Source organism: Natrix helvetica, assembly GCF_964273705.1.
Source record: "Natrix helvetica genome assembly, chromosome: 3".
Taxonomy (NCBI): domain Eukaryota; kingdom Metazoa; phylum Chordata; class Lepidosauria; order Squamata; family Natricidae; genus Natrix; species Natrix helvetica.
In genome coordinates this window covers 170,517,841-170,545,074 of record NC_138549.1, presented here as the reverse complement: position 1 = coordinate 170,545,074, position 27,234 = coordinate 170,517,841, and the positions used below count along the sequence as shown (strand labels likewise).

At 46.8% G+C, this 27,234-nt stretch overlaps 1 protein-coding gene across 1 annotated transcript in view; it reads left to right on the top strand.

The window, feature by feature from the left end:
• The window catches only part of CHRNA4 (cholinergic receptor nicotinic alpha 4 subunit), a gene marked incomplete at its 3' end in the record, with an annotated part of 86,320 nt that extends 61,774 nt beyond the window's left edge, over positions 1 to 24,546 (top strand). The window contains exons 5-6 of the mRNA XM_081949706.1: positions 3,902 to 5,282; positions 24,421 to 24,546. Coding sequence (XP_081805832.1) covers positions 3,902 to 5,282; positions 24,421 to 24,546 — 1,507 coding nt within the window. The remainder of the gene's footprint in view (positions 1 to 3,901; positions 5,283 to 24,420) is intronic.
• Between the last annotated feature and the right edge of the window lie 2,688 nt (positions 24,547 to 27,234).

The following is a 27,234-nucleotide window of genomic DNA, read 5'->3' as shown; positions in this document are numbered from 1 at the left end:
CCTCAATTGTGGTCGTGTGAGTCACGTTTTCTGATCCATCTATTTCTCAGTCTTTCTACCATTTAAAAAGGACAGTTGTGGGTCGGTTTCAGAAACCAGTCTGGAAAAATGGTTCTCCTCGCACGATGTTCTGACCGAGGCTTCCCAAGAGCATGAAGTAAACTCTTTGTCCCGACAAAGCCCCCTTTTATTAATTAGCTGTGAATTCTGCTCCTTCACATCCAGCAAAGTCTTTCCAGGGAGGATTTACAGTCACAGACCTTATCTGGCTTGAAGTGCTGCCAGGCCGATGTCTACAAAACTTGGCAAGGAGTCTCGGAGAGTCACGAACCAATTAAGTGAAGTAATGGTCTCCTGCAAACTCCACTCCCCTTTTGCTCCTCTTTTATTTTCTCTGGGAGGGGCCATTCATCGTCCACCTGTGGTCTTACTCCCAAGTTGACCCCTGTTCTTTAGCTATTCTCTTCGTCTGGCAACTCACTCTGGGAACAGGCTCCAGCTGTTCTTCTGCCTTCCTGATTCTGACTCTGAAGGCAGCTGATAACTGGCATATGGCCCTGGCCCCGTCTCTGCATCGGACACAGAGCCTTCATCCGAGCCTTCCCCAGACTCCAGGACTGTCCCATGTTCCTCCCCAACCTCCTCACTGTCCGTATCTGCTGCCGGCACCGCTGGTGGGCCACACCACATGGTGACTAGGATTTAATGTTCTCCTAAGCGAGTGACTAGACAGGCATTTCATTTACTTATAAACAGGCTGAATAATTAACTTGCCCAGGTTCAGGAACCACATGTGGCATTTGGAAGTGGAGAAAATGAACACCATTTGTCAATCAATAAATTTGGTGTGACATAAACTAATAAGCTGGCCGATCTGGAGTTTTCTCAAAGCGTGTCAGGGTGATGATGGGCGGGAGGGAACAGGGACGGGGAAGAAGGGGGAGGGGGGGAGAATTTAATTATCAGGAAGAGCTTAATCTAAATTTTACCCTTTGCAGTCATTTACAAATGGGTTTCAAAACAGCTGCTGCCGTCGAATCCCCATAGGTAAAGAAGACGGGAGGTTGGCCTTCCTAGAAGGTCAACGGTAGAAGAAGCCTGGCGCCATTTTGTGAAACGCTTTCAGGAATATGTGATTGCTTTGGTGCACCATAAAGATATTGAAATGCTTTGTTGTTGTGCTTTAATTGGGGGGGGGGTGCAGTTTGCAAGGTGATGCCCTCCCCATCTCTGGGAAGGCTTTCCCTGTGTGTTTGTTTTTCATCTCAAAGGGAAGAGAGCACTGACTCTTTGTGAGGAAATGAATAATAATAATAATAATAACAATGATAAAAAAACCCACAGGTCTAGAAACATGTTACGTCTGTCACCTGCAGTAGAAATCCGCCTGCTTTTGCCACGGGTGGGTAATTAGACCAGCACTTGTGCTTCTGGGAGGGTTGTGGGTCAGTTGGCAGAGATTTCCCCATTGTGGAGGGGGAATAAATTATGAAGCTTTGTGTGTCCCAGCATCGCACAAAGCAGAAGCGAAAATGGTCTGAAGAGGTAACTGTGAAATAGGACTGCACGAAGCTTTGTGGCTTTGTGTTTGTGTGTATTTGTGCTTTACTTTGGCAAGGATTTCCCACTCTGTGTGTGTGTTTATGTGTGTGTGCATGTTTTGTTTTCACAGAGCTTTCCAATTGTAGATGGGAATAAATTATGAAAATTTGCCCCGGTATCACACATAGCCCAAACAAACAAATTTGGAGCCAGGGCTTTACGGAACTTGAAGTGCGTGTTTGTGTTTGTGTGTGTGCGTGTGTGTTTGTTAGTTTGGGTTTGTGCTTTGCTTTGGCACTTTCATTTCCCACTGTGGATGGGGATAAATTAAGAAACTTTGCGTCCCACCAGCATCCCACAAAGCAAAAGTGAAAAAGGCCAGAAATAGCAACTGCGAAGTAGCACTGCACCAAGCTTCAAGTGTTTGTGTTTGTGTGTATTTGTGATTTGCTTTGGCGGGGATTTCCCACACTGTGTGTGTTTGTGTGCATGCGTTTTGCTCTTGTCCTTTGCTTTGGCAGTGACTTCCCACCATGGATGGGAATAAGTTAGGAAAAATTTGACCCAGTGTTATAGTATTTTCGACCCAGAGGGGGTGGGGTGGGGGCAATCTACCTGTTGTGGATTGGTTGTGGGTTGGCAATAGATTTGGAAGTGAGGAGGTTGGGGAGGAACATGGGCCAGTCCTGGAGTCTGGAGAAGGCCCTGACGAGGGCTCTGCGTTGGAAGCAGAGAGAGGCCCAGGGCCGTCCGACAGTTATCAGCTGCCTTCGGAGCTAGACAGCAGTGAGGCAGAGGAACAGCTGGAGCCTGTTCCGAGTGTGTGCATGTGCAGAGTTACCAGATAAAGGAAACAGCTAAGGAACAAGAGTTGACTTGGGAGTAAGGCCACAGGTGGACGATGAATGGCCCCTCCCAGAGGAAATAAAAAAGGAGCGAAAGGGGAGTGGAGTTTGCAGGAGGCAATTAGTTCACTCCTGCATTCTTGCCAAGTATTGTGGCATCTGAAAGATATCGGCCCGGCCACACTCCAAGTCTGATAAATGTCGGTAATTATGAACTCTCTTGGGAGAGACTGTGGGAGAGGAAAGACTTGGCTGGAGAGGAATTCAGTGTAAATTAAATAAAAGGGTTTTCTCGGGACCAGGACTCGGCTTCATGCTGCTGGGGAAGCCTAGGTCAGACCAGTACTTGATGATAACCACTGATTTGGTGGCATCCCTAACTATTAGCTTACTCAGCGTTTTGAGCTCTCTTGTTTTCAGCTGGCCAATATCTCTCCCCTTAAGGAAAGACGCGGCCAGGGCTTTAACTCACTGGAAACACAAAAGAGCTGAAAGCGAGGGTGGGGATAATTCAGGATCGTTATGGCTTGGATGAATATTTCAGTAAAGAATGTTGATTGGAGCGAGACTCACTCTGCAGCTTGAAGGTAGCAAGGCAAATGTAAACAACGAGCCAGCCATCTGTAGCCAATTTCTTCCAGCCTGTCTGCCTGTTTATTTGCTGAGTCAGCCATAAGTGATTGAGAAGCCCTCTTTCAGATGATCCAGTCAGTCAGAATAGAACTGGGAGGGACCTTGGAGGTCTTCTAGTCCAGCCCACTGCTCAAGCAGGAGACCCGATACCATTTGAGAGAAATGACTGTCCAGTCTCTTCTTTAAAAACCCCAGGGATGAAGCACCCACAATGTCTGGAGGGGAGCTGTCTAATTGTTCTCATTGTTAGAGAGTTCCTCCTTCGTTCTAGGTTGGATCTTTCCTTGATTAATTTCCATCCATTATTGCTTGTCCTGCCCTCAGAGTGGTGCGGTGGCCTAGAGGTGAAGCTCTCGCCTCACAATCAGGAGGTTGTGAGTTTGACCCTAGGTAGAGGCAGATATTTCTCTCTCTAGGCACAATGAGACTATGTCTGCTGAACAAAACTCCACATTGGCAACAGGAAGGGCATCCGGCCAGTAAACACTTGGCTCCATTCAGTTGCCCATTATTCCATTATTATGAGGTCGTTCCCCCTTTAACATTCCCACCAAAAGACATAATTTGTTTTACATTACATTTCCATTGTTTCCAATTTTAGCCGTATTACTTTTCTTCTCCTATTTTCCAACTTCTAACTTTTAACATGTGCGAACAAAATAATTCTTCCTTCGCTTTAAAAATTAGACAACGTTATCGTTTCTTTTCCGTCTATTTTCCATTAGCAATAGGCATCTTCAAATTTTATATAATCAACATAACATCATTATTTTACAGCTTTAAGGTTCTTAATATGATTCCCATACATTCTAGCCGAAAACATATTTTTACCTTGTTTACAATATTTCCACCCTGTGTTTTCTCCTCCTTCCCTCCCACAGCGCCGACGGGGATTTCGCGGTCACCCACCTGACCAAAGCCCACCTCTTCTATGACGGTCGGATCAAATGGATGCCCCCCGCCATCTACAAAAGTTCGTGCAGCATCGACGTCACCTTCTTTCCCTTCGACCAACAGAACTGCACGATGAAGTTCGGTTCGTGGACTTACGACAAGGCCAAGATCGACCTAGAAAGCATGCACCGCCATGTGGATCAACTGGATTACTGGGAGAGCGGCGAATGGGTGATCATCAATGCTGTGGGCAACTACAACATCAAGAAGTACGAGTGCTGCTCGGAGATCTATCCAGACATCACCTATTCCTTCATCATCCGGCGTCTCCCTCTGTTCTACACCATCAACTTGATTATTCCTTGCCTTCTGATCTCGTGTTTGACCGTCTTGGTCTTCTACTTGCCTTCTGAGTGTGGGGAGAAGATCACCCTATGCATCTCCGTCCTGCTGTCCTTGACTGTCTTCCTTCTTCTCATCACCGAGATCATCCCCTCCACGTCCTTGGTCATCCCCTTGATCGGCGAGTACCTCCTCTTCACCATGATCTTCGTCACCTTGTCCATCATCATCACCGTCTTCGTGCTCAACGTCCACCACCGTTCCCCCAGGACCCACACCATGCCCGATTGGGTGCGGCGGGTTTTCCTGGATGTCGTCCCGCGCCTCCTCTTCATGAAGCGCCCTTCGACGGTCAAGGACAACTGCAAGAAGCTCATCGAGTCCATGCACAAAATAGCCAACTCGCAACGGTTTTGGTCAGAGACAGAAGTGGAGCCAAATTTTATCACCTCGTCATCCAACAGCCCGCCGAGCAATGAACAGTCCCCGACGTCATCCTTTGCGACCCAACGTGAGGACCAAAAAAGTCCACAGCCGGTGTGTAAGTCACCCTCTGGCCAGTATTCAATGCTGCCTAACCCAGAACCCATCCGAGGTAGCTGCACCTCACTCCAGCCTCCCAGTCACCCTCTTGGAGACCTTCAGCCTAGCTCAATGGGCAAAGGCCGATCCTTAAGTGTCCAGCAGATGTACAGCAGCCCAGGAAAAGCGGAAGAAGGGACCATACGTTACCGATCCAAGAGCATCCAATATTGCTACTTGCAAGAAGAGGCTTCCCAGACCAACGGCCAGTCCAGTGGGTCACCAGTGTCCCCGCCGGGCCACCTGAATGTGGACCAGCCTAAACCCAAAGCCACCCACTGTAAATGTAAATGTAAAAAGAAGGAATCCTCCAGCACGTCGGGGCAAGGGAACAAAACCCATAAGGAGCAGCAGTTTTTGCTCATGTCACCTGCCTTGAAGTTAGCCGTGGAAGGCGTGCATTATATCGCAGACCACTTGAGAGCAGAAGACGCTGATTTCTCAGTAAGTAAAAAAAAAATTTGAACCCTTTTTCCTTGTCGCTTGCTCCTGGCAAGCCAAAAGCTGAACAGATGGGACTTTTGATAGAGCTTCGGTGGCGCAGTGGTTAGAGTGCAGTACTGCAGGTTACTTCTGCTGCCTGCCGGCTGCCTGCAATTTGGCAGTTCAAATCTCACCAGGCTCAAGGTTGACTCAGCCTTCCATCCTTCCGAGGTGGGTCAAATGAGGACCCCAGATTGTTGGGGTCAAGAGGCTGACTCTGTAAACCACTTAGAGAGGGCTGTAAAAGCACTATGAAGCGATATATAAGTCTAAGTGCTATTGCTATTGAGTAGGGCTTGTAGAATTCATGTATTGGGTGGAATGCAAAACATAAAATTGAGTTATGTTCTGGAGGGGGCCCAAATGAGTTTTTCTAACTCTGGTGAATTGCAGCAGGTTCTGAGTTGGAACGATGCGTTTCGGGAAGTGAATTTTGAGGACGGGACTGTTGTGCACAATCCGATCGGAGGGGTGTGTCCTCTGTGCTCAGATTTGATCCCCAAAGAAGTTATGGCAATGTGGGGGTGTGGACATGAGAGCCCCCCACAGCGTGGAAAATTATAGATAAATAATGAAACCATCAAAGTTATATAAGAGTCCTGTGATAGTGAAATGGGCAGCATATAAATTTGAGAAGGAAGGAAGGATGGAAGGAAGGAAGGAAAAGAAAAAGGAAGGAAGGAGGGAGAAAGAAAGAAAAGAAAGAAAGAAAGAAAGAAAGAAAGAAAGAAAGAAAGAAAGAAAGAAAGAAAAAAGAAAGAAGGAAGGAAGGAAAGAAAGGTCACTGGAAGAAGAAATGAGGGAGGGAGCAAGGAAGAAAGGAAGAAGACAGCTGAGGGAAGGAAGGTAGGTAGGTAGGAAGATAGAGCCAAGTAAAGTAATTAAGTAAGTAGGTAAGTAAATAAGGAAGGAAGGAACGGAGGGAGGGAAGGGCGGATGGAGACAGGAAGGAAGGAAGGAAGGAGCATAAATCATCATTTCTCAATTTTGGCAACTTTTAAGAGTCCAGAACTTCAACTCCCAGAATTCCCCAGCCATCATGGGAGATTCATTGTATTTCTGCATTAGCTTGCTTGGCACTTTCCTGCACATTTTGGTATGAGTCTGTCCATTTGTACTTTTTATAGCATAGGTTTAATACAGAAACGCTCAGTGTGCATGCAAAGCAAAAGAGAGAATCATCATCATCATAATGCCAATAGGAAGAGGACAATAGAGAAGGTAATAAGAAGGATAAGTGATAATAGCACAGCCCTACTCCATGGGTAAATATATATATAGATGTTAGACAGATCTGCAACAATTAGATATTCATCAGAGTGATGGCACAAGGGAAGAACCTGTATCTAGTTGGTTTCGCCTGCAATGCCCTGTAGCGCCATCTCAAGGAGTTGAAATAGTTTATTTATTTATTTATTTATTTCTTAGATTTTTAGACCGCCCCCTCTCCCAAAAAGGGACTCGGGGCGGTGTACAGTCAATGCAAATAAAATACAGTCATAACAATAAAATACATTTAAAATACATTTAGAGGGGGAGATAGACTGTACAAGAAATAAATACCTAAAAACATCCCAATTAAAACCCCAAACCCAATTAAAATAAATCCCCGGGAGGTAAAACTAAGAAAGTGCCAGGCCAGCTGATTGAAATAGGTGAGTCTTTAACTTTTGACGGAAGGAACGGAGGTTGGTGGTAGTTCGAATGTCAGGGGGGAGGTCGTTCCAGAGGGTTGGGCCCATCACAGAGAAGGATCTACTCCTAGGTGTCGCCCGCTGGCATTGCCTAGCAGACGGCACCAGGAGGAGCCCCTCCCTGTGTGAGCGGATAGGTCGCAGGGACGAATGTGGTAGGATGCGATCCTGCAGATAACTAGGTCCTGTGCCATGGAGCGCTTTAAAGATGGTGATCAATACCTTGAAACGCACCCGAAAGGCCACAGGTAGCCAGTGCAGCTCGCGCAGGAGAGGTGTTACGTGGGAGTAACGTGTACTCCCCATAATAACCCGCGCGGCTGCGTTCTGAACTAGCTGCAGTCTCCGGATGCGTCCCAAGGGAAGCCCCATGTAGAGAGCATTGCAGTAGTCCAGGCGAGACGTCACCAGCGCATGAGTGACCGTGCGCAGGGCACTCCGGTCCAGTAGGGGGCGCAATTGGCGCACCAGGCGAACCTGGTGGAACGCCCCCCTTGCCACGGCTGCCACATGGTCCTCCATTGACAGCCGGGCATCAAGGAGGACGCCCAAATTGCGCGCCTGCTCCACAGGGGACAGTTGTTCGCCCCCTATGGCCAGCGATGGGGTCAGCTGGCTGAACTGAGGTGCCGGTACCCACAGCCACTCTGTCTTGGAGGGGTTGAGTTTGAGTCTGTTGTCCCCCATCCAGACCCCGACGGCTTCCAAACACCGGGACATCACTTCGACAGCCTCGTTGGGGTGGTTTGGGGTTTACGTCCAGGATGTGAAGGGTATACAGATGTCTTCTCAGCCCTCCTTCTGACCCGCACAATACAGCTAGTCCTCAACTTATGACCACAATTGAGCCCAAAAATTCATGTCGTTAAGTGAGAAATTTATTAAGTGAGTTTTGTTCCGTTTTACAACTTTTCTTTCCATGCTTGAAAAACGGTCGTAAGTCACATTTTTCAGTGCTGTTGTAACTTTGAATGGTCACGAAATGAACTTTTGTAAGTTGAGGACTACCTTTACGCAGGCCTTCTGTGCAAGATTTCTTAGGAACCAGAGGGATGTTTGAAACACAAAGGCAGCAGGTGAGACAAAGATTGTGAGGTAGCATCTGCTTATCCTATCAAATGCCTTTTGGCCTCTTGGCTGGAAATAAATCCATGGGCATCTATCGTAACCTTCTCACCCAGCTTCCTTCCTGATGTTCGCCTCCTGGCCCAAGGACCTCTTGGCCTCCTTCTTCTAATTTATTTTTTTCTAGCTTGGCGTCCTTCTCCGTTTTCTTGGTGAGCCTCTCCATCTTTCCAGCTGCTGAAACTGACGCCTGCAATGCCTTGGGCTTTAGGTATTTTTTTTTCTGGCTGTATACCTAACACGCTCCACTGTGCCGTGACATTTTCAGCAGGAGGGAAATACCAGAAGAGAGGCTAGAGAAAATCATTATAACACTTTGGAAGTTAAAGAAACAGGTAGTCCTTGGCTTATGACCACAGTGGAGGGCAACATTTTCTTTGTTACTAAGTAGGGCAGTTGTTAAGTGAGTTTTGCCCCATTTTATGAGCTTTCTTACACGGTTCTTATACTTTGAATGGTCTCTAGAGGTGGCATTCAGCCACTTCTGACTGGTTCTAGTGAACCGGTAGCAGAAATTTTGAATAATTCACAGAACTGGCAAATACTACCTCTGGCTGCCTCCAACCCCATCTATTTGCTGCCTCCCGAGTCCCAGCAGATCAGAGTCCCAGCTGATCGGCTGGGTCTTCTGTTGCCCTGCACCGGAGAATGGAGCTGGAAAGCAGGTTAGTGGGGTGGGGAGGGAATGGGGATTTTACAGTATCTTTGTCCTGGAATGAGGTGGGAATGGAGATCTCACAGTATCCTTCCCCTGGAGTGGGGAGGGAATGGGGATCTTACAGTATCCTTCCCCTGGAGTGGGGAGGGAATGGGGATTTTATAGTATCCTTCCCCTGGAGTGGGGAGGGAATGGAGATTTCACAGTATCCTTCCCCTGGAGTGGGGAGGGAATGGGGATTTTATAGTATCCTTCCCCTGGAGTGGGGAGGGAATAGGGATTTCACAGTATCCTTCTCCTGGAGTGGGGAGGGAATAGGGATTTCACAGTATCCTTCCCCGGAGTGGGGAGGGAATGTGGATTTTATAGTATCCTTCTCCTGGAGTGGGGAGGGAATAGGGATTTCACAGTATCCTTCCCCTGGAGTGGGGTGGAAATGGAGATTTTGTACTATCCTTCCCCTGCCACGCCCACCAAGTCACGTCCAACAAGCCACACCACGCCCAGAGAACCGGTAGTAAAAAAATTTTTGAATCCCACCACAGAAAATGTACTGTTGTAAGTCGAGGACTATCTGTAGATGGATAATGTCTATAGACTCCCCTGGGATTAGCATGAGAATTGAACATCACAGCGGTTGGGGACTGTGTGCAGAGTAAGCCAGGGCGTTTTAACGGTCCCTGTCAGGGATGGTACATCCCCTCTCGAGAGTGAGTATCAAACACTTCTGGGTCTAATAACCTTTCCATAAAACTGTTATCTCCAAGCAGAGGGAAGTGTCCCTTGCAAGAGGCCTATAAAAAAAAACCCGAGAAGGGATCGAAAATGGCACTCATTTTTCTAAAGAGTTTAATTGGATTTGTCTTTCTAGATAAGCCGAGGACAAGGCCAGCCTGCATGATCCCTTGTGTCTACAATTTACAAAAATGACTCTAGACTTTGAAAAAAAGAGTGATTCAGCAATGGAAAATGCCAGGGATGGAGGGGAGAGCAGCCTTTCGGGGTTTTCTGGCAGGTGGAGACGAGGAGGAGGAGGAGGCGATATAAAAGGCATTTCAAAATTCAGGAAAACCGAGCGAGTGACGTGCAAGGGGAGTCAGACCGAGCCCCTGATCGTGAGCTGGAGAGAGTTGTTCAAAACCCCTTTCATTTAACTGAGGTGGAACAGATGCTGATTTTTCTTTTGATTTTGAGCTTCAACAAACCCTCTGTTTCTGTGGTGTGCTATCATCCTGTGAAGTCTTGGCAAAAAAGAAAAAAGAGAGAGCAAGAGAGGAAAGAAGGAAGGAAGGACATGGGAAGAAGAAATGAGGGAGGATGGGAGGAGAGAGAAAGAAGGAAAAGAGTATGGAAGGAGAAATATGAGTGAAGGAAGGATGGATGGAAGGAGAAAGATAATGGAAGGAAGGATGGATGGAAGGAAGGAGAAAGATGAGGGAAGGAAGAAAAGAGAAGGATGAGGGAAGGAAGGAGAAGGATGAGGAAAGGAAGGAGAAAGATGAGGGGAGGGGAGGGAGGGAGGGAGGAAGGACACGGGAAGAAGAAATGAGGGAGAATGGGAGGAGAGAGAAAGAAGGAAAAAAGTATGGAAGGAGAAATATGAGTGAAGGAAGGATGGATGGATGGAGAAAGATAATGGAAGGAAGGATGGATGGAAGGAAGGAGAAAGATGAGGGAAGGAAGAAAGGAGAAGGATGAGGGAAGGAAGGAGAAAGATGAGGGGAGGGGAGGGAGGAAGGACATGGGAAGAAGAAATGAGGGAGGATGGGAGGAGAGAGAAAGAAGGAAAAAAGTATGGAAGGAGAAATATGAGTGAAGGAAGGATGGATGGAAGGAGAAAGATAATGGAAGGAAGGATGGAAGGAAGGAGAAAGATGAGGGAAGGAAGAAAGGAGAAGGATGAGGGAAGGAAGGAGAAAGATGAGGGGAGGGGAGGGAGAAAGGAAGGACATGGGAAGAAGAAATGACGGAGGGAGGGAGGTTGGGAGAAGAGAGAGGAAGGAAAGAAGTATGGAAGGAAAAAGATGAGGGAAGGAAGGATGGATGAAAGGAGAAAGATAAGGGAAAGGAAGGAAGGAAAGGCACAGGAAGAAGAAATGATGGAGGGAGGGAGGTTGGGAGGAGAGAGAAGGAAGGAAAGAAGAATAGAAGGAAAAAGATGAGGGAAGGAAGGATGGATAGGAGGAGAAGTATGAGGGAAGGAAAAGAAGGAAGGAGAGATAAGAGAATAAAAGAAGGAAGGAAGGAAAGAATTTGTATAAACCACTATTTCTCAACCTTGGCTATTTTATGATATCTGGACTTCCAACTCCTAGAATTCCACAGCCAGCATGGAATATAATTGTATTTCTCTGTTACTTTCATTCGCATTGAGGTGTGACTCTGTTTGTAGTTTTTATACACAGGTTTAATACAGACTCTTCTTTAAGTTGGAGCAACTTCGAGGAGAGCTATTTATCTGGCTAGTCAGTGCATTGTGGGTTGGGAACCCCAAAAAGGTGGCACAACTTGCCTTCGGGAGTTGTAAGAGTGCACCAACACTGGAAGGAAGGTCTCTGCTTGAGTTGGACTAGAAGACCTCCCGAGGTCCCTTCCAACTCTTCTGTTATTCTGACATCAAGGAAAATGCCAGGTTGCTTACAATGAATACAGATTTATTTTAAAGCTCCAACCTCTCTGTCCTCAGACAACTAGAGTAAATGTCATTCCTTCTTTGCAGATGACTCACAAAGGGATTGCTTTTGTTGGGCAATCTTTATAGCTCTTCAGCCAGTCTCTCTCTCTCTCTCTCTCTCTCTCTCTCTCTCTCTCTCTCTCTCTCTCTCTCTCTCTCTCTCTCTCTCTCTCTCTCTCTCTCTCTCTCTCTCTCTCTCTCTCCTCCCTCCCTCCCTCCCTCCCTCCCTCCCCCCCCTCTCTCAACTTGCTTAATATAGCCATCAGCAAGGGAAGGTTACATATTTAGTGAGGAAGAACTATACCGTTATGTGTCTGGCATGCATAGGGGCTGTGTGGGAAAGAATGATCTAACTGGAGTTAGAGCGGGAGGTTTGTCACCTCACAACTTGTGTGAATAAGCAGGAAGGGCTACCTTGATAATGCAGATTCTCTTCCTAGGGTTAATGAAAACTGTTGGGTCAATCAGAATGACAAAATAACAGAGTAATACAGTTGGAAGGGAACTTGGAGGTCTTCTAGTCCAACCCCCTGCTTAGGCAGGAAACCCTACACCACTTCAGACAAATGGTTATCCGACATCTTCTTAAAAATGTCCAGTGTTGGAGCATTCACAATTTCTGGAGGCAAGTTATTCCACTGATTCATTGTTCTCACTATCAGGAAATTTATCCTTAGTTCTAAGTTGTTTCTCTCCTTGATTAGTTTCCACCCATTGCTTCTTGCCTTAAGGTGCTTTGGAGAAGAGCTTGACTCCCTCTTCTTTGTGGCAGCCCCTGAGATATTGGAAGACTGCTATCATGTCTCTCCTAGTCCTTCTTTCTATTAAACTAGACATACCCAGTTCCAGCAACCGTTCTTCATATGTTTTAGTCTCCAGTCCCCTAATCGTCTTTGTTGCTCTTCTCTGCACGCTTTCTTAGAGTCTCCACTCTTCATTGCTGGCTGTCAGGTTCAAGTCAGGAGTCAGGATGGAGTTCAAAAATACTGCAAGTTTATTTCATGCTTACCAGAGGTTGGTCTAGGTCCGTGATGGCGAACCTATGGCACGCGTGCCACAAGTGGCACGCGGAGCCATTTGTCAGGGCACGTGAGGCGCTGCCCTGTTAGCTGGCCAGCGCGCATGCACGTGCTGGCCAGCTGAGTTCACCTTTTTAAAAGCTATTTTTCGCCTTCCCCGGGCTCCAGAGGCTTTATAGGAGCCTGGGGAGGGCGAAAAGAGCCTCCCCCGCCCCCCCGGGAGGCTTCAGGGACTGTCCCTGAAGCTTTCGGTATGCTTTAAACCACCCTCCAAGCAAACCGGAAGTGACTTCCGGTTTGCTCGGAGGGTGGTTTTAAGCGTTCCGAAGGCTTCAGGGAAGCCTCCGGACAGTCCCTGAATCCTCCGGAGAGCCTCCGGGGGGTCGGGGGAGGCTCTTTTCGCCCTCCCCAGGCTCCTATAAAGCCCCTGGAGCCTGGGGAGGGCAAAAAAACATGTAAAAATTGGGGGGGGTCGCGCGTTGTGCGTGCATGCGCACTGGGGGGGTCGCGCGTTGCATTATGGGTGCGGCACGCCCGCACTCGACCCCCCTGCGCTCCCCCCACTTGTGGCACGCGAGCCAAAAAAGGTTCGCCATCACTGGTCTAGGTCCTAGGAGGAGGTTGGACTAGAAGACCTCCAAGGTCCCTTCCAATCTGTTATTCTATTCTATTCTAAATTGCACATTATAGATACACAATCTCTTGCCTAACTAGCACGTTATTCACTAGCAGAATTGTCAGTGCCAACTGTGGTTGCTAAGTAAAGGATACCTTCAACGTCTGTCAGGCAATGAACAAACTTCTACATGAAGTGATGAGTCCTCCTTCATTATAGGTCTTCAAACAGACACTGAATGTTGTTGTGCAGAGGCAGTTTTGGTGTTTTTTTCCAGGAGTGTGTTAATTTAAAAAATAGCTACATATGAGTCAGTTGACAAAGCATCCGGATTTTGATCCTATGACCACAGGCATGCTGCAATGGTCGTTAAGTGTGGAAAAAATGGTTCTAAGTCCCTTTTTTTTCAGGGCCGCCGTAACTTCAAATGTTCCCTAAATGAACTGTTGTAAATCAAGGACTAGCTTAGTTCCCTTGTCTTTTAATTTCAGATGTTGATTACTTTCTGGGTGATTGGTGTAAGTAAGTGGATAGCCGTGTTTTATATTTTAGATCTTGATTGTCGTGGTGGCGTTTTATTCTGCTTGATTTTATAGAACCCCGGGACTCTATAATAAAAGAAGAATATATTGTTGCTGTGTTTTTAATAGGCCTCTGTAGGTGGCTTAGCTTCACCATGGCAAGAGAGCCTTGCAGTCAAAGGCTCCACTATTCTCTTTGCTGGAATAATTCTCTCTAATCCCGCCTAGGCTTTTAATAGCCTTCAAATAAGCCCCTCTTTGCAGACCCTCTCTCCGTCTTTTGCAAAATCCAGGAAAAGCTTCTGTAGAACTACATTATCTGCACAAAATCCCCTTCTGGAAATCACAAGTAGACCGTGAAGTGAGACTGGAGAATCCCATTGGAACTTAAATAGGAGATAAACATATACAGGTTAAGTCAGGGGTGGGATGGAAAAAATTTAGAAACCGGTTCTCTGCCCGGTTGCTGGGTGGGCGTGGCTATGGGGACGTGGCCTACTCAGCCTCCTCACAGTGGGGAGGGGGGTGTTTCACCCTCCCCAGGCTCCGGAAGCTTTTCTCGATCCTCCAGGAGGGTGAAAACGGCCTGCTGTGTTACTCCCCAAGAAGTAACGTGGGAGGTAAGTTTTGGTAAAACTGCGCACGCATATGCAGTGGGTGCGAGACACACAATCAGGCAGGATCCACTGACCATAGCAGGCAATTTCATCAGTAGTAGAAGGGATTGGGGTTTGCAGGGGGGAGGAGGAGGAGAGCATCGTGATGGTGGTGGAGATGGGAGGACTGTGGGCTCCTGGATGCTCTCTAAGCTTGGTTGTTTTCTTGCAGACATTTCATTACCCAAGTAGGTAACATCATCAGTGTTGGAAGAGGGTGGAATTTGCTCTCTGGTTATATACCATAGTTTGCCCTGTTAATGTGGGTGGGTGTATTGTTTTCTCCTGGTGGTTCCCTGATTAAGATACAATACAATAATACAATAATACAATAGTAGAGTTGGAAGGGACCTTGGAGGTCTTCTAGTCCAACCCCCTGCCTAGGCAGGAAACCCTATACCGTTTCAGACAAATGGCTAACCAACATCTTCTTAAAGACTTCCAGTGTTGGGGCATTCACGACTTCTGGAGGCAAGCTTTTCCACTGATTAATTGTTCTAACTGTCAGGAAATTTCTCCTCAGTTCTAAATTGCTTCTCTCTTTGATTAGTTTCCACCCATTGCTTCTTGTTCTACCCTCAGGTGCCTTGGAGAATAGTTTGACTCCCTCTTCTTTGTGGCAACTCCTGAGATATTGGAACACTGCTATCATGTCTCCCCTAGTCCTTCTTTCTATTAAACTAGACACACCCAGTTCCTGCAACCGTTCTTCATATGTTTTAGTCTCCAGTCCCCTAATCATCTTTGTTGCTCTTCTCTGCACTCTTTCTAGAGTCTCCACATCTTTTTTACATCATGGCGACCAGAACTGAATGCAGTATTCCAAGTGTGGCCTTACCAAGGCATTATAAAGTGGTATTAACACTTCACGTGATCTTGTTTACTGTTTGATTGTTTGTCTGAGTTGCTAAATCCTTGATTGTTGGTCTGGTATTAATCCCAGTGTTAATCTCTGTTTATCTGGGTGTCGATGGCTGGGGAGGAGAGCTAGAGAATTCCTGGAACTCTGGCACTGAGACAAATGAGCCATCAACGGGCCTAGAGAGATACACATTGACATACCATTAAAAAAAAAAAGACAATAAAAAACTAAAAAGAAAACAAAAGAACAAAATGCCTCTTTGCCAGCAACCAGCCAACACCAACAGAGAAAGTCACTGGTATATAGGCAGAGAGCAAACCCTGTTTCCTTCGAACACTGATGACGTTACAAATTGGGCAATGAAACGTATGCAAGAAAACACCTAAGTTCAGAGAGCATCACCCCTGAGCTACAAATAATCCCTTCTAAATGCAGGTAGTTCTTGAATTACGACCACAATTGAGCCCCACATTTCTGTTGTCAAGCGAGAGGTTTGTTCAGCGAGCTCTGCCCCATTTCACGACCTTTCTTGCCTCAGTCATTAAGCGAATCAGTGTAAGTTGATGTTAGTAACCTGGTTATTAAGTGAATCTGGCTTCCCTGTTGATTTTCTCCATCAGAAGGGTCGCAAAAGGGGATCGCATGACTCCGGGACCCAGCGATGGTCATAAGTATGAAGCAGTTGCCAAGCATCTGAATTTTGATCGCATGAATTAAATGAGGATGCTGGAAAGGTCGTAACTGTGAAAAGCGGACATAAGTCAATTATTCCAGTGCCGTTGTAATGAACACTAAACAAATTGTTGTAAGTCGAGGACTTCCTGTAACAAGTCCTTGGGCAGCATTAATTATGGTGAGAAAAAAAACTGTGGGTCGCTTCCTTTAAGTCTTGAGTTGAATTAATGGAGGAGGAAAATTCACTCTTTCTTTATAACTTTCTACCCATCATCTTCTGCCCATAGACTTTATTTTTCTAACTTGCTCTAATATCTTAGGGCAGTGATGGCGAACCTTTATTGGCTCGTGTGCCAAAAGCGGGGGGAGCGCAGGGGGATCGTGCGTGGGCGTGCCACACCAATAACGCTGCGCGCAAGACCCCAGCGTGCATGCACGCCCTATCAGCGCTCCCCCCATTTCTGGTGTGCTTTTTTCACCCTCCCCAGGCTCCAGAGGCTTTATAGGAGTCTGGGGAGGGCAAAAACAGCCTCCCCCGCCCCCCCTGGAGGCCCTCCGGAGCCCCAAAAACTGTCCCTATGGGCAAATCGGATGTTTGGGAATGGACTTCCGGTTTGCTCATATGGCCGGTTTTAGCCCTCTAGAGCCTTCAGGAGGGTTGTTTTTTTGCCCTCCGGAGCCTTCAGGGAAACCTCCTGAAGGCTCCTTAACGCTCTGGATGGCTAAAACCACCCCTATGAGCAAACCGGAAGTACGTTCCCGAACTTCCTGTTTGCCCATAAGGCCGTTTTTTCGCGCTCCGGAGGCTTCAAGGAAGCCTCCGGAGGGCGAAAAATGACCTCAAAAGAAGGCCGAAGGTGCCACCTGTGGCACGCATGCCATAGGTTCGCCATCACGGTCTTAGGGGCTCAAATAAACTTCTGCCCCTTTCTCTGCACATCCTATTTAGATATTTAGGAATTTGCCCTTTTCCTGTCATCCCATCGGCCTCAGCCCTGTTTCTCCATCAATTTTTGCAAAATGGACTTTGCAAATAAAAAGGCATTAAAAACATTGATCTGGAAACCATTTATGTTTTTAACAAACTATCCCTTCATGCTCCCATTCAATAGACCACTGAAATATGGCTGTGACAGGAAAAAGTTGTGCATATTAAAGGCTCCTTCAAGTGAAAATTGATTTTTTTTTTTGCCTTAACAATAAAGCTGGAATGCAAGTAGTAAGTAGTTTTGCTCCAAAAAGTTCTCATGCAAATTAAATTTCCCGGGTACCAATGAAGCTACAGATTTTTACCTTTCCCATTTCTAGGTTTCTAGATTTAGACTCCAGGTAGTCCTCGACTTACGGCCACAATTGAGCCCCAAATTTCTGTTGCTAAGTGAGTTATTCGTTCAGCGAATTTTGCCTCATTTGACGACCTTTCTTGCTACAGTTGTTAAGTGCATCAGCTGCGGTTGTTAAGTGAGCGACATGGTTTTTAGGTGAATCTGGCTTCCCCATTGACTTTGTTCATTGGAAGGTCGCAAAAGGGGCTCCCTGGCCCCTGGGACACGGCAATGGTCATAAATGTGAGTCAGTTGCCAAGCATCTGAATTTTGATCACAATACAATACAGTACAATAGTAGAGTTGGAAGGGACCTTGGAGGTCTTCTAGTCCAACCCCCTGCCTAGGCAGGAAACCCTATACCGTTTCAGACAAATGGCTATCCAACATCTTCTTAAAGACTTCCAGTGTTGGGGCATTCACAACTTCTGGAGGCAGCTTCTGTTCCACTGATTAATAAATGTTGTAACTGTCAGGAAGTTTCTCCTCAGTTCTAAGTTGCTTCTCTCCTTGATTAGTTTCCACCCATTGCTTCTTGTTCTACCCTCAGGTGCCTTGGAGAATAGTTTGACTCCCTCTTCTTTGTGGCAACCCCTGAGATATTGGAACACTGCTATCATGTCTCCCCTAGTCTTTCTTTCTCTTAAGCTAGACATACCCAGTTCCTGCAACCATTCTTCATATGTTTTAGTCTCCATCACGTTGACCACAGTTTGAAAAATGGTCATAAGTGACTTTTTTTCAGTGCCCTTGTAAGTTTGGACGGTCACCATATGAACTGTTGTAAGATGAGGTCTACGAGTAGTCTTATTTGGCTATTAGTATCGGGCTAGTATCTACTAGTATCTGAGTCAGTTGAGCAGCCAGGAAGAGTTGGGAAATCATATTCAGATAGTGTGATATGTGTATATAGGCAATCCTCAACTTAACAAGAGTTCGTTTAGTGACAATTCAAAATGATGATGGCACTGAAAAAAGTGACTTACGGCTGGTCCTCGCACAACCGTCATGTTCTGACCCAGCTCCCCAAACATAACAAACCCTCTAATCAATCAACGATTCCTTTATTAGGAGTGCCAGCAGCCACGGCAAAAAGTCTCTCACCGCAAGCTAACAAGTCCGGCTGGCCGGGAGATGAATAGTTGTTTGCCACATCTATTCATCTCCACTCCCTGCCTTTTAGCCTCAGAGCTAGGATGGGGCCATGCTAGCAGCGGTGACTCTTCCATCCCAAGGATCGGCCCATAGATTTCCACTGCTCTCCTCTCCTCAGATCGATTTCTGATAAATATTCATGGTTACGCAATATTGATTTGCCTGGGGGGGAGAAACACCATAGAAAATTAGCAGTGTAGGCACAGTACTCACTATTTAATGAAGGAATTTGGAGGTGATTTGGGGGGAAATAGGAAAGCGAGTCTCTGATTGGTTGCTGGGTGGGCGTGGCCTATTCGGCCTCCTGCACCACAGTGGGGTGGGGGGTTTGCCCTCCCCGTGCTCCGGAGGATTTCTTTGAGCCCCTAAGGAGAGCAAAAATGGCCTCCCATGAGCTCCGGAGGCTCTCTGGAGGCTGGAAATGGGTCCGTTTCCCGCCCTCCTGAACTTCCAGTAGGCCTGTTTTTTGCCCTCCCTGAGCCTCCGTGCGCACCCTCCACTTACCTGCATCCAAAACAGGCCTGGGAGGCAGAGGTGGGTTCCTATCGGTTCGGCCGAGTAGGTAGTACCTCCGCCAACCACGCCCACGGAACCGGTTTTATCGGCGGTGCCGTAGGCACTGCCATCTTGTTTTTTGCTTCTGCGCATGCGGGGTGGGCAGGGCCAGCCAGGAGTAGGATTTGGGGGTCCTCCGAACTGCACAGAATCTTAGCTAGAAGTTCTCCCGAATTTCTGCGAACGCCCAGCAGCCCACCCCTGCAAATTGATCTGTATCCCGAATTTAATTTGAAGCTGTCTTCACGAACATAAAGCAGCTCTTTCTTTGTTCTCATCTGACTTTTCTCATCCCTTCAAATACAGTGTGACTTTAATTGCTCTCCAGAGATCATTTGATATTAATTTCATATGACTCTGGGGAAACAATATAGAGATTGATAAAGCCAAGTAAGTTGGAGAGAAACTGGAGAAATAAATTTCTGCCCACCAATGAGGCAGAGTTTTTTGGGATTTAGACAGCTGAATAGGAGGTCTCTGGCCTCCAGCAAATGCTGAATTGGCTTGTGGGGGGAAAAGGTCCCTCTTCATGTGAGTAGACGCTCCACAATTGTTCAATCATTTGACATTTTAAAAAAGCAGAGTTGTGTGGGTTTTAAGTACCATACTCCCAGTTTTTGTTTCTTTTTTTACAAGAAAGAGAGAAGTAGTTAACGAAGGAATTTTGCCCCTTGGACATGCACACAATTCACAAGCACTTCATGGAATGTCCATGGGATATTGCAAGAAATGTCCTTCTGGGTTTAGTTCCAAGTGGGGGGAAAAGACACTGGAAACATGGAGGCTGTTTGGAAAGATGGTTTTAATGGTGGACAGGACCACATGCAGAGGTGGGTTTCTCCCGGTTTGGGAGAACCGATAGTGGTAATTGGGCGTGGGTCGGCAAACTGGTAGTGATGGCTGGCTGGCCACGCCCCTGAACTGGTACCCTCGGATGCTCGCCCTGCCTCGTCTTTGACACGTGCATCCACACAACTGCCTCCTAGTGCCTACTTACAGGTAAACAGCATGGGTTACTCAAGGAGCCCTGAGGCTTCGCAACCACCACCTCCTAAGAGGGATCGAACCTCCCCACCTCCTCAATACACGGAGGCAGGAGGCAGCAGTTTCGTTTTCTGCCTGTGAGCTGGACGGGGGGGGGGGGAGGCAAGCAGCAGAGCGAGCATCCCAGGATCTGCCAGCTTCCTCTAATCTGCAGTTTTCTCATGAGCAAGTTTACTCATGAGCAGGGTGCTCAGCAGCTGGCAAATTGCTGGCTTGCTCACTCAGCTACTTCCCTCTCCCCCCGCCCCAGAACTCATAGGCAGTGAACAAATGGACCCTCCAGCTCTCCTGCGTTCAGCTCGGCGCAGCTCAGGTTGCTGCTTTCTTTGGCCTTTAAAAAAAAAGTTTTACAGCATATTTTATTTTCCATCTCCAATCTGAAACATAAATTTGCCAAGCCACGCCCACACAAAAAGCCACGCCCACAGAACCGGTAGTAAAAAAAATTGAAACCCACCCCTGATCACATCCCTGGAAGATGTTGGGTGAAGAAGAAAAAGGGGGAGAGATGCTGAGAGCACCTGAGTTTTATACCCTCTCTGGGCTTTTGAATTTGAGCTTGTATTCTGATTGGTTGTCAGGCTCCCATAGGGCCATGCAGGGGCAACTCTATAGGCTGTTCTGAGTCCCAGGCTTGGTTGACTCTTGCTGGGTGATGTAATCTTCCCAGGTGCCATGTTGTGAGATGGGTAGCATTCTAATCCTATCATGTCCTGAGGGCCATGTCTTAATCCCATCACCCTGGAGCTGAAGGGGAGGGCAGGGAGCTGCAGGGAGCGGCTTTGTTTGAGTTTGAGTTTTATTGGATTTATATGCCGCCCTTCTCCCAAAGGACTCAGGGCGGCGTACAACATTAAAAAGCATACATCACGAAAGTTAAAAAGAAATTAGATACATATCCAAAAAACAAACCCAATTAATAGGACAATAACATTTTTAAAAATGAGATAAAATTAACATTAACAGGCCAGGCCGGCTTGCTGGAAAAGCCAACTTTTTAGGGTGCGTTGGAAGGACCAGAGGTCGGGGATTATGCGAAGCTCCGGGGGCAGCTCATTCTAGAGGGAAGGCGCTCCCACAGAGAAGGCTCTCCCCCTGGAGGTCACCAGCCGACACTGTCTGGCCGACGGCACCCTGAGGAGGCCAACTGTCTTTAAAACATGTTTCTCCTTTTCTCGTCCAGGGAAATATAACATTCTGCCTTTTTAACATTTCCCAGAATATTTCATTCTTCTAGGAAATGGGGTGGGTGCTAACTTCCTACAAGAGGATAATGGATTTTATTATTCCATTATCATGACCACGTGGCCTTAGGATACTGCAGCCGTCATAAATATGGGTCAGTTGTCAAGCGACTCAATTTTGATCATGTGACCATGGGGATGCTGGCAATGGTCGTAAGTGTGAAAGAAGCTCATAAGTCACTGTTTGAGTCATTGTAACTAAATGTACTGATATAAATTGAGAATAACCTGTAATTTTAAAAAATGGATTTATTGCGGTCGTAATTTGAGGACTACCCATCCTGATGAAATTTGGGAGCCGGTAGCAAAAACTGTGAAATATATTGCCGTAAGTAATATATTAACAATAGCCACCACCAAATAGCCAGCCAGGTGCGACGAGCAGTTGCTTAATTTAACACATCGATGTTACTTAACTTTCCCAAAGTACCACCAGCCAATTAAACACGAGCTAATGTTTCCCTTGACTCCTAGAGTGATGTTACCACAGCTCTCCCATGTTCTCTGTGTCGTTTGGAGGCTGGGAAACTATTTTTTAAAAAAGGGGCCTCCAGCTGCCAAAACCTTAAGCTGATGAAATTCATTGTCTCCGGTTCTCCTGCCAGCCTTTTGTAAACCTGGAGTAGATTAAAGAGCAACTGGCATGTAAGCAGGATAATACAATACAATACAATAGCAGAGTTGGAAGGGACCTTGGAGGTCTTCTAGTCCAACCCCCTGCCTAGGCAAGAAACCCTATACCATTTCAGACAAATGGCTATCCAACATCTTCTTAAAGACTTCCAGTGTTTAAGAAGATGTTGGATAATGACTTATGTCAGGGGTGTAAAACTTGATTTCATTGAGGGGTGTGTTTGACCTGAGGTGTCAGGTTCTGAAGGGTTAATGAAAACAGCCAAACACAGAAACGGTTTGTAAATGCAGTTTGTATTCTTCCTCTCGCACGAACTGACCAACAAAGCACTAAGGCAGGGGTGTCCAAACTTGGGAACTTTAAGACTTGTGGACTTCAACTCCCAGAATTCCCCAGCCAGCTGGCTGGGGAATTCTGGGAGTTGAAGTCCACAAGTCTTAAAGTTCCCAGGTTTGGACACCCTTGCACTAAGGCAATGAATACATTGTCAGAGCTGCCACCCGGTGCTCTCCAGAGGCCTGGAGCTGCCATCAAGGGCTGGGGTGGGCATGGCCAGGGAACATGGCCAATTTGGCGTCACTCCTGTCGGGGGCGCCTATAGTATCCCAAGCACTCTGCCAGTGAAAATGGGCTCCCAAGCTCCCTTTTCATCTGCCATGTCCTCCTGCAACCTTCTGCAAGTGAAAACGGAGCTCGGGAGAGCTGGGTCCCAAAGGATTCCTAGATCCCTCTTACGGTTACTGTGGTTGATCCAGGTACCACCTACTCTGTACCTCTCCATTTGGTTTTTCTCGCCTAATTGTAAAACTTTACTTTTTTTTGCCACCGAATTTCATTTTATTGGATAGGGTCCGGTGATGAAGTCTATCCAGATCCTTTTGGATCTTGAGCCTATCTTCTATAAATGTTGACTCTGCCCCCAGCTTGGTGTCATCTGCAAATTTGAATGAGTTCCCCTTCTATCCCCTCATCTAAGTTGTTTATGAAGATATTGAAGAGGACTGAGCCAAAAAGAGGTACCTTGGGGTACCCCATCGCTTCCTTTTTTCCATATAGATGTAGTTCCATTGAGGACAAGATGTTGAGTGCAGTTCGTCACCCCGTTATGAATTCATCCTATAGCGATGGTGTCTATCTCACATTTTTCTATCTTACCAAGGTGTGGTCTACTTTGTCAAATGCTTTACTGGAATTCAATTATACTATGTCCGCAGCATTTTGCTCATCCACAATTTAGCCATTATTTGCTGCATTGCATTTGCTTTGTTTACAGTCACATCCCAGGGCTGGCTCGTGTTCAGTTAGCCATCTGTGGCAGACGTCTATTTACACGTTTTGAAAACACTTTCACAAGAAGCCGATGGATGATTTCTCCCATGTTATGAATGCCTTAGGGGGCGCGATGGCTCAGCGGTTAAAGACGCTGAGCTTGTCAGCAGGAAAGCTGACAGCCTGCGTTTGAGACCTGAGTGCTAACTGATGGGGGGAGCTCCCAATCCTTACTCTAGCGCTTGCCCACCTAGCAGTTTGGAAGCAGGCAAATGCGAGTAGGTAAATAGGTACCACTTTGGTGGGAAGGTAACAGCGTTCTGTGCACCTCGGCATATAGTCCTGCTGGCCACATGACCACAGAAACATCTTTGGACAACGCTAGCTCTTTGGCTAAGAAACAGAGTGAACGCCACCTCCTTGAGTCAGTCATGATTGGACAGGGGAAACTTTTACGCTTATCTATATACAGTATATAAATATAAGTGAAATACCACTCCCGCATCATCATGAAATCTCCAGAACCGTAAAGCCGACAAACATGAAATTTAGCATGTATGTTCCTCTTGGCTTCTAGGTGCTTGCTAAGAAAGGAGTTTTTGAAATGACCATCAGATCATTAGTATTTCTTATACAGTAATTAACACGCTCTGATGCTAAGGAGTTAGACGTTCTATTCCCCACCTGAAAAGAACTCTGTTCCAACTGCCATTTGGGCATGGGCGTGGCCAGTGCGTGACTCATCCGGCCTGTGGGCTGGGAGTTTAGACATTCTATTTGCCCTCCCCACCTGAAAAATGCTCTCACGCTATGGAGTTAGACTGAGGGAGAGAAGGGGATAAGATAGGAGAGGCCTCTGTGGGGCATGCCTGAGGGAGAGAAGGGGATAGGAGAGGATCAATGGGCCCAGCCTGAGGGAGAAAATGGGATAAGAGAGGCCTCTGTGAGGCAAGCCTGAGAGAGAGAAGAGGAAAGGAGAGGATCAATGGGGCCAGCCTGAGGGAGAAGAGAGGAGAAGAGAGGCTTCTGTGGGGCAAGCCTGAGGGAGAGAAGGGGATAGGAGAGGATCAATGGGGCCAGCCTGAGGGAGAAAATGGGATAAGAGAGGAGAGGCCTCTGTGAGGCAAGCCTGAGAGAGAGAAGAGGAAAGCAGAGGATCAATGGGGCCAGCCTGAGAGAGAGGAGAGGGAGAGGAGAAGAGAGGGTTCTGTGGGGCAAGCCTGAGGGAGAGAAGGGGAGTGGAGAGGCCAAACAATTAATTTTCAACCTGTAAGTGTCGATTTACCAAGCCCGATCACATAGTTTCGTACAGCTAGTCTTTTATGAATGTCTTGCTTCTGATTCTCCTTATCTCTTTCTCTCTGTCTCTGTAGGTGAAAGAAGACTGGAAATATGTGGCAATGGTCATTGACAGAATATTCCTCTGGGTGTTTATCTTAGTCTGCTTGCTGGGAACGGTGGGACTTTTCCTCCCACCTTGGCTGGCAGGGATGATCTAGGAACAGTCCGCCCTGGAAATGGATCAAGTTCAGCAGATCTAAGTCCACCCCGGAAAGCCCAAGCTTTCATCTCGGGCTGGCTGCTATTCATAATTTACCATCACATCAGCGCATGACTTTTTTTCCTAGAAGCTCCGGGATTGCCTTCCAAGGTTGCGTCATTTGCCTAAAAACCATGGTCATCCTCTATATCTCTTTGAGGGGGTTCGGGGTGGGAGGGAAAGGGCTGGTTCCAATTGCATGATGGCATTAGTTGTCCTATATAATCCTGAGAATCCAGTGAGGTTCCCTTAAGGAACGATCAACATAAAGGCACTCAAAAGTCCAGTAAGCCCAATGGTGGGATTCAGCCGGTTCGCCCCTGCCGATTCCAGGAGAACCGGTTGTTAACTTTCTAAGCAGTTCAGACAACCGGTTGTTGGAAGAAATCTCATTTTGTTTTTTTCACCACTTTACAGGACTAATCCTGAAAGGAAGGCAGGAAGGAAACATTCTAGTGTTTCTAGCCTAATATTTATTGCCCTGCTTACAGAAACTGCCTCTCTGGTTAACCCTTGTTACATTGTAACAGCTAAGGCGAAGCGCCCATTGACATGAGTGACGTTGAGTTGGCCATGCCCAACCAGCCACATGACCACCAAGCCACGTCTACCCAGCTGGTCATTAGGGCAGAGAAACGTTGTTAAATTATTTGAATCCCATCACTGAGTAAGCCCATGGAGAAGTACTGCCCTCGGCTTGATTTGAACCTCTACAGAACTAAACGAAAGGTCTCGGGTATGCATCCTTGCACTAAAAGCAAGGCATGCTGCCAATGAAGGCGATGCATTTTGATTATTGCAATTTTGTGGTGGAAAATGAAAAAAAGTCAAGGATTCAGGAGAAAAGTGTGTCCCAACCTTCTCGTAATAGAAGAAAGTAGAGAAAAGAAATTTTGTAGGTCGCTTCCCTGCTGGATTGTGTCCAGGGAATAGCTCATGTGTCCACTGAAGAGTTGAGCAGAATAGTCACGTTGCAGAGCCTTACCTCATGAGATTAGAAGGATGCGGTGGCTCAGTGGTTAAGATGCTGAGCTTGCCAATCAGAAAGGTTGGCAGTTCAGCAGTTCAAATCCCTAATGCCGCGTAACAGAGTGAGCTCCCGTTACTTGTCCCAGCTTCTGCCAACCTAACAGTTCGAAAGCACGTAAAAATGCAAGTAGAAAAATAGGAACCACCTTTGGTGGGAAGGGAACAGCGTTCCATGCGCCTTTGGCATTTAGTCATCCGCGCAACATGACCACAGAGACGTTTTCGGACAGCGCTGGCTCTTCGGCTTTGAAACGGAGATGAGCACCGCCCCCTAGATTCGGGAATGACCAGCACATATGTGCAAGGGGAACCTTTACCTTTACCTCATGAGATTATAGGTAGGGACGAAGTTGTACATAGACAGAATGCATCAGGAAGAAAGATAGGTGAGGATGCTTTTAGCAGACCTGTTCACTCTGAATCTGCAGGAAGATTTTAAATTGCAGGAAATCTTCCAACCAAAGGAAGCTTTATTTGTAGCTTGAAAGGGACAGTCCAGCTAATGTATCTCTGAAACAAAGGCAAGGGACATCCAGCTGAAGAGAGAGTTGCAGGCAGCTGCTCATAAATAGAAGATGGCATCCGATGAAGTTCTGAAAATTTGAAAAGCATTTTTACGGTGAGAGCCAATTTGATGTTGTAGCTAAAGGCACTGGACTAGAATCCAGAAGACCATGAGTTTTAATCCTGCCTTAGATCCAAAGCCAACTGGGTGATGTTAGGCCTGTCATTCTCTCTCAGTCCCAGGAAGAAGAACCCAACGTCAAACGACTTCTAAAGAAAGTTGCCACAAAACCTACATAGAGTCATCCAGGCTGTTGCCAGAAGTCAGGACTAACTGGAAGACACCAAACCACAACTTGAGTCTACCAATAACAAGAGAATGCTTCAACAGAGCAGGCTAAAGGCATTGGTCAGGTTGGTTCAACAGCAAGCAGAGATGAGAAGTGATCCCAGAAATAACAGGTTAACAAGAGTTGGAAGGGATCTTATAGGTCATCTAGTCCAACACCCCCACCCCCGCTGAAGCAGGAGATCCTACACCATTTCTGACAAATGGCAGTCCAATCTCTTCTTGAAAGTCTCAAGTGATGAAGCCCCCACAACTTCCGAAGGCAACTTCTGTTCCATGGGTTGATTCTCACTGTCAGAAAGTTCCTCCTTATTTCCAGGTTGAATCTCTCCTTGGTCAGTTTCCATCCATTATTCCTTGTCTGTCCTTCAGGTGATTTGGAAAATAGCTTGACCTCTTCTTCTCTATGGCAGCCCCTCAAATATTGGAAGACTGCTATCCTGTCTCCCCTGGTCCTTCTCTTCACTAGACTAGCCATGGCCAGTTCCTGCAACCGTTCATTCGTATGCTTTAGCCTCCAGTCCCCTAATCATCCTGGTTGCTCTTCTCTGCACTGTTTCTAGAGTCTCAACATCTTTTTTATAGTGTGGTGACCAAAACTAAATGCAATACTCAAGGTGCGGTCTTTCCTTTGATTAGCAATGCAGTATAAGAACCAACTTGAAGAGTAGCAAGCTGCAGTAGATATCAGGCTATAACTTGGAACATGAGTTAAAGATTATTATTGCATTTGGGTCCAATTGGTGGGCTTTGAATAACAGAATA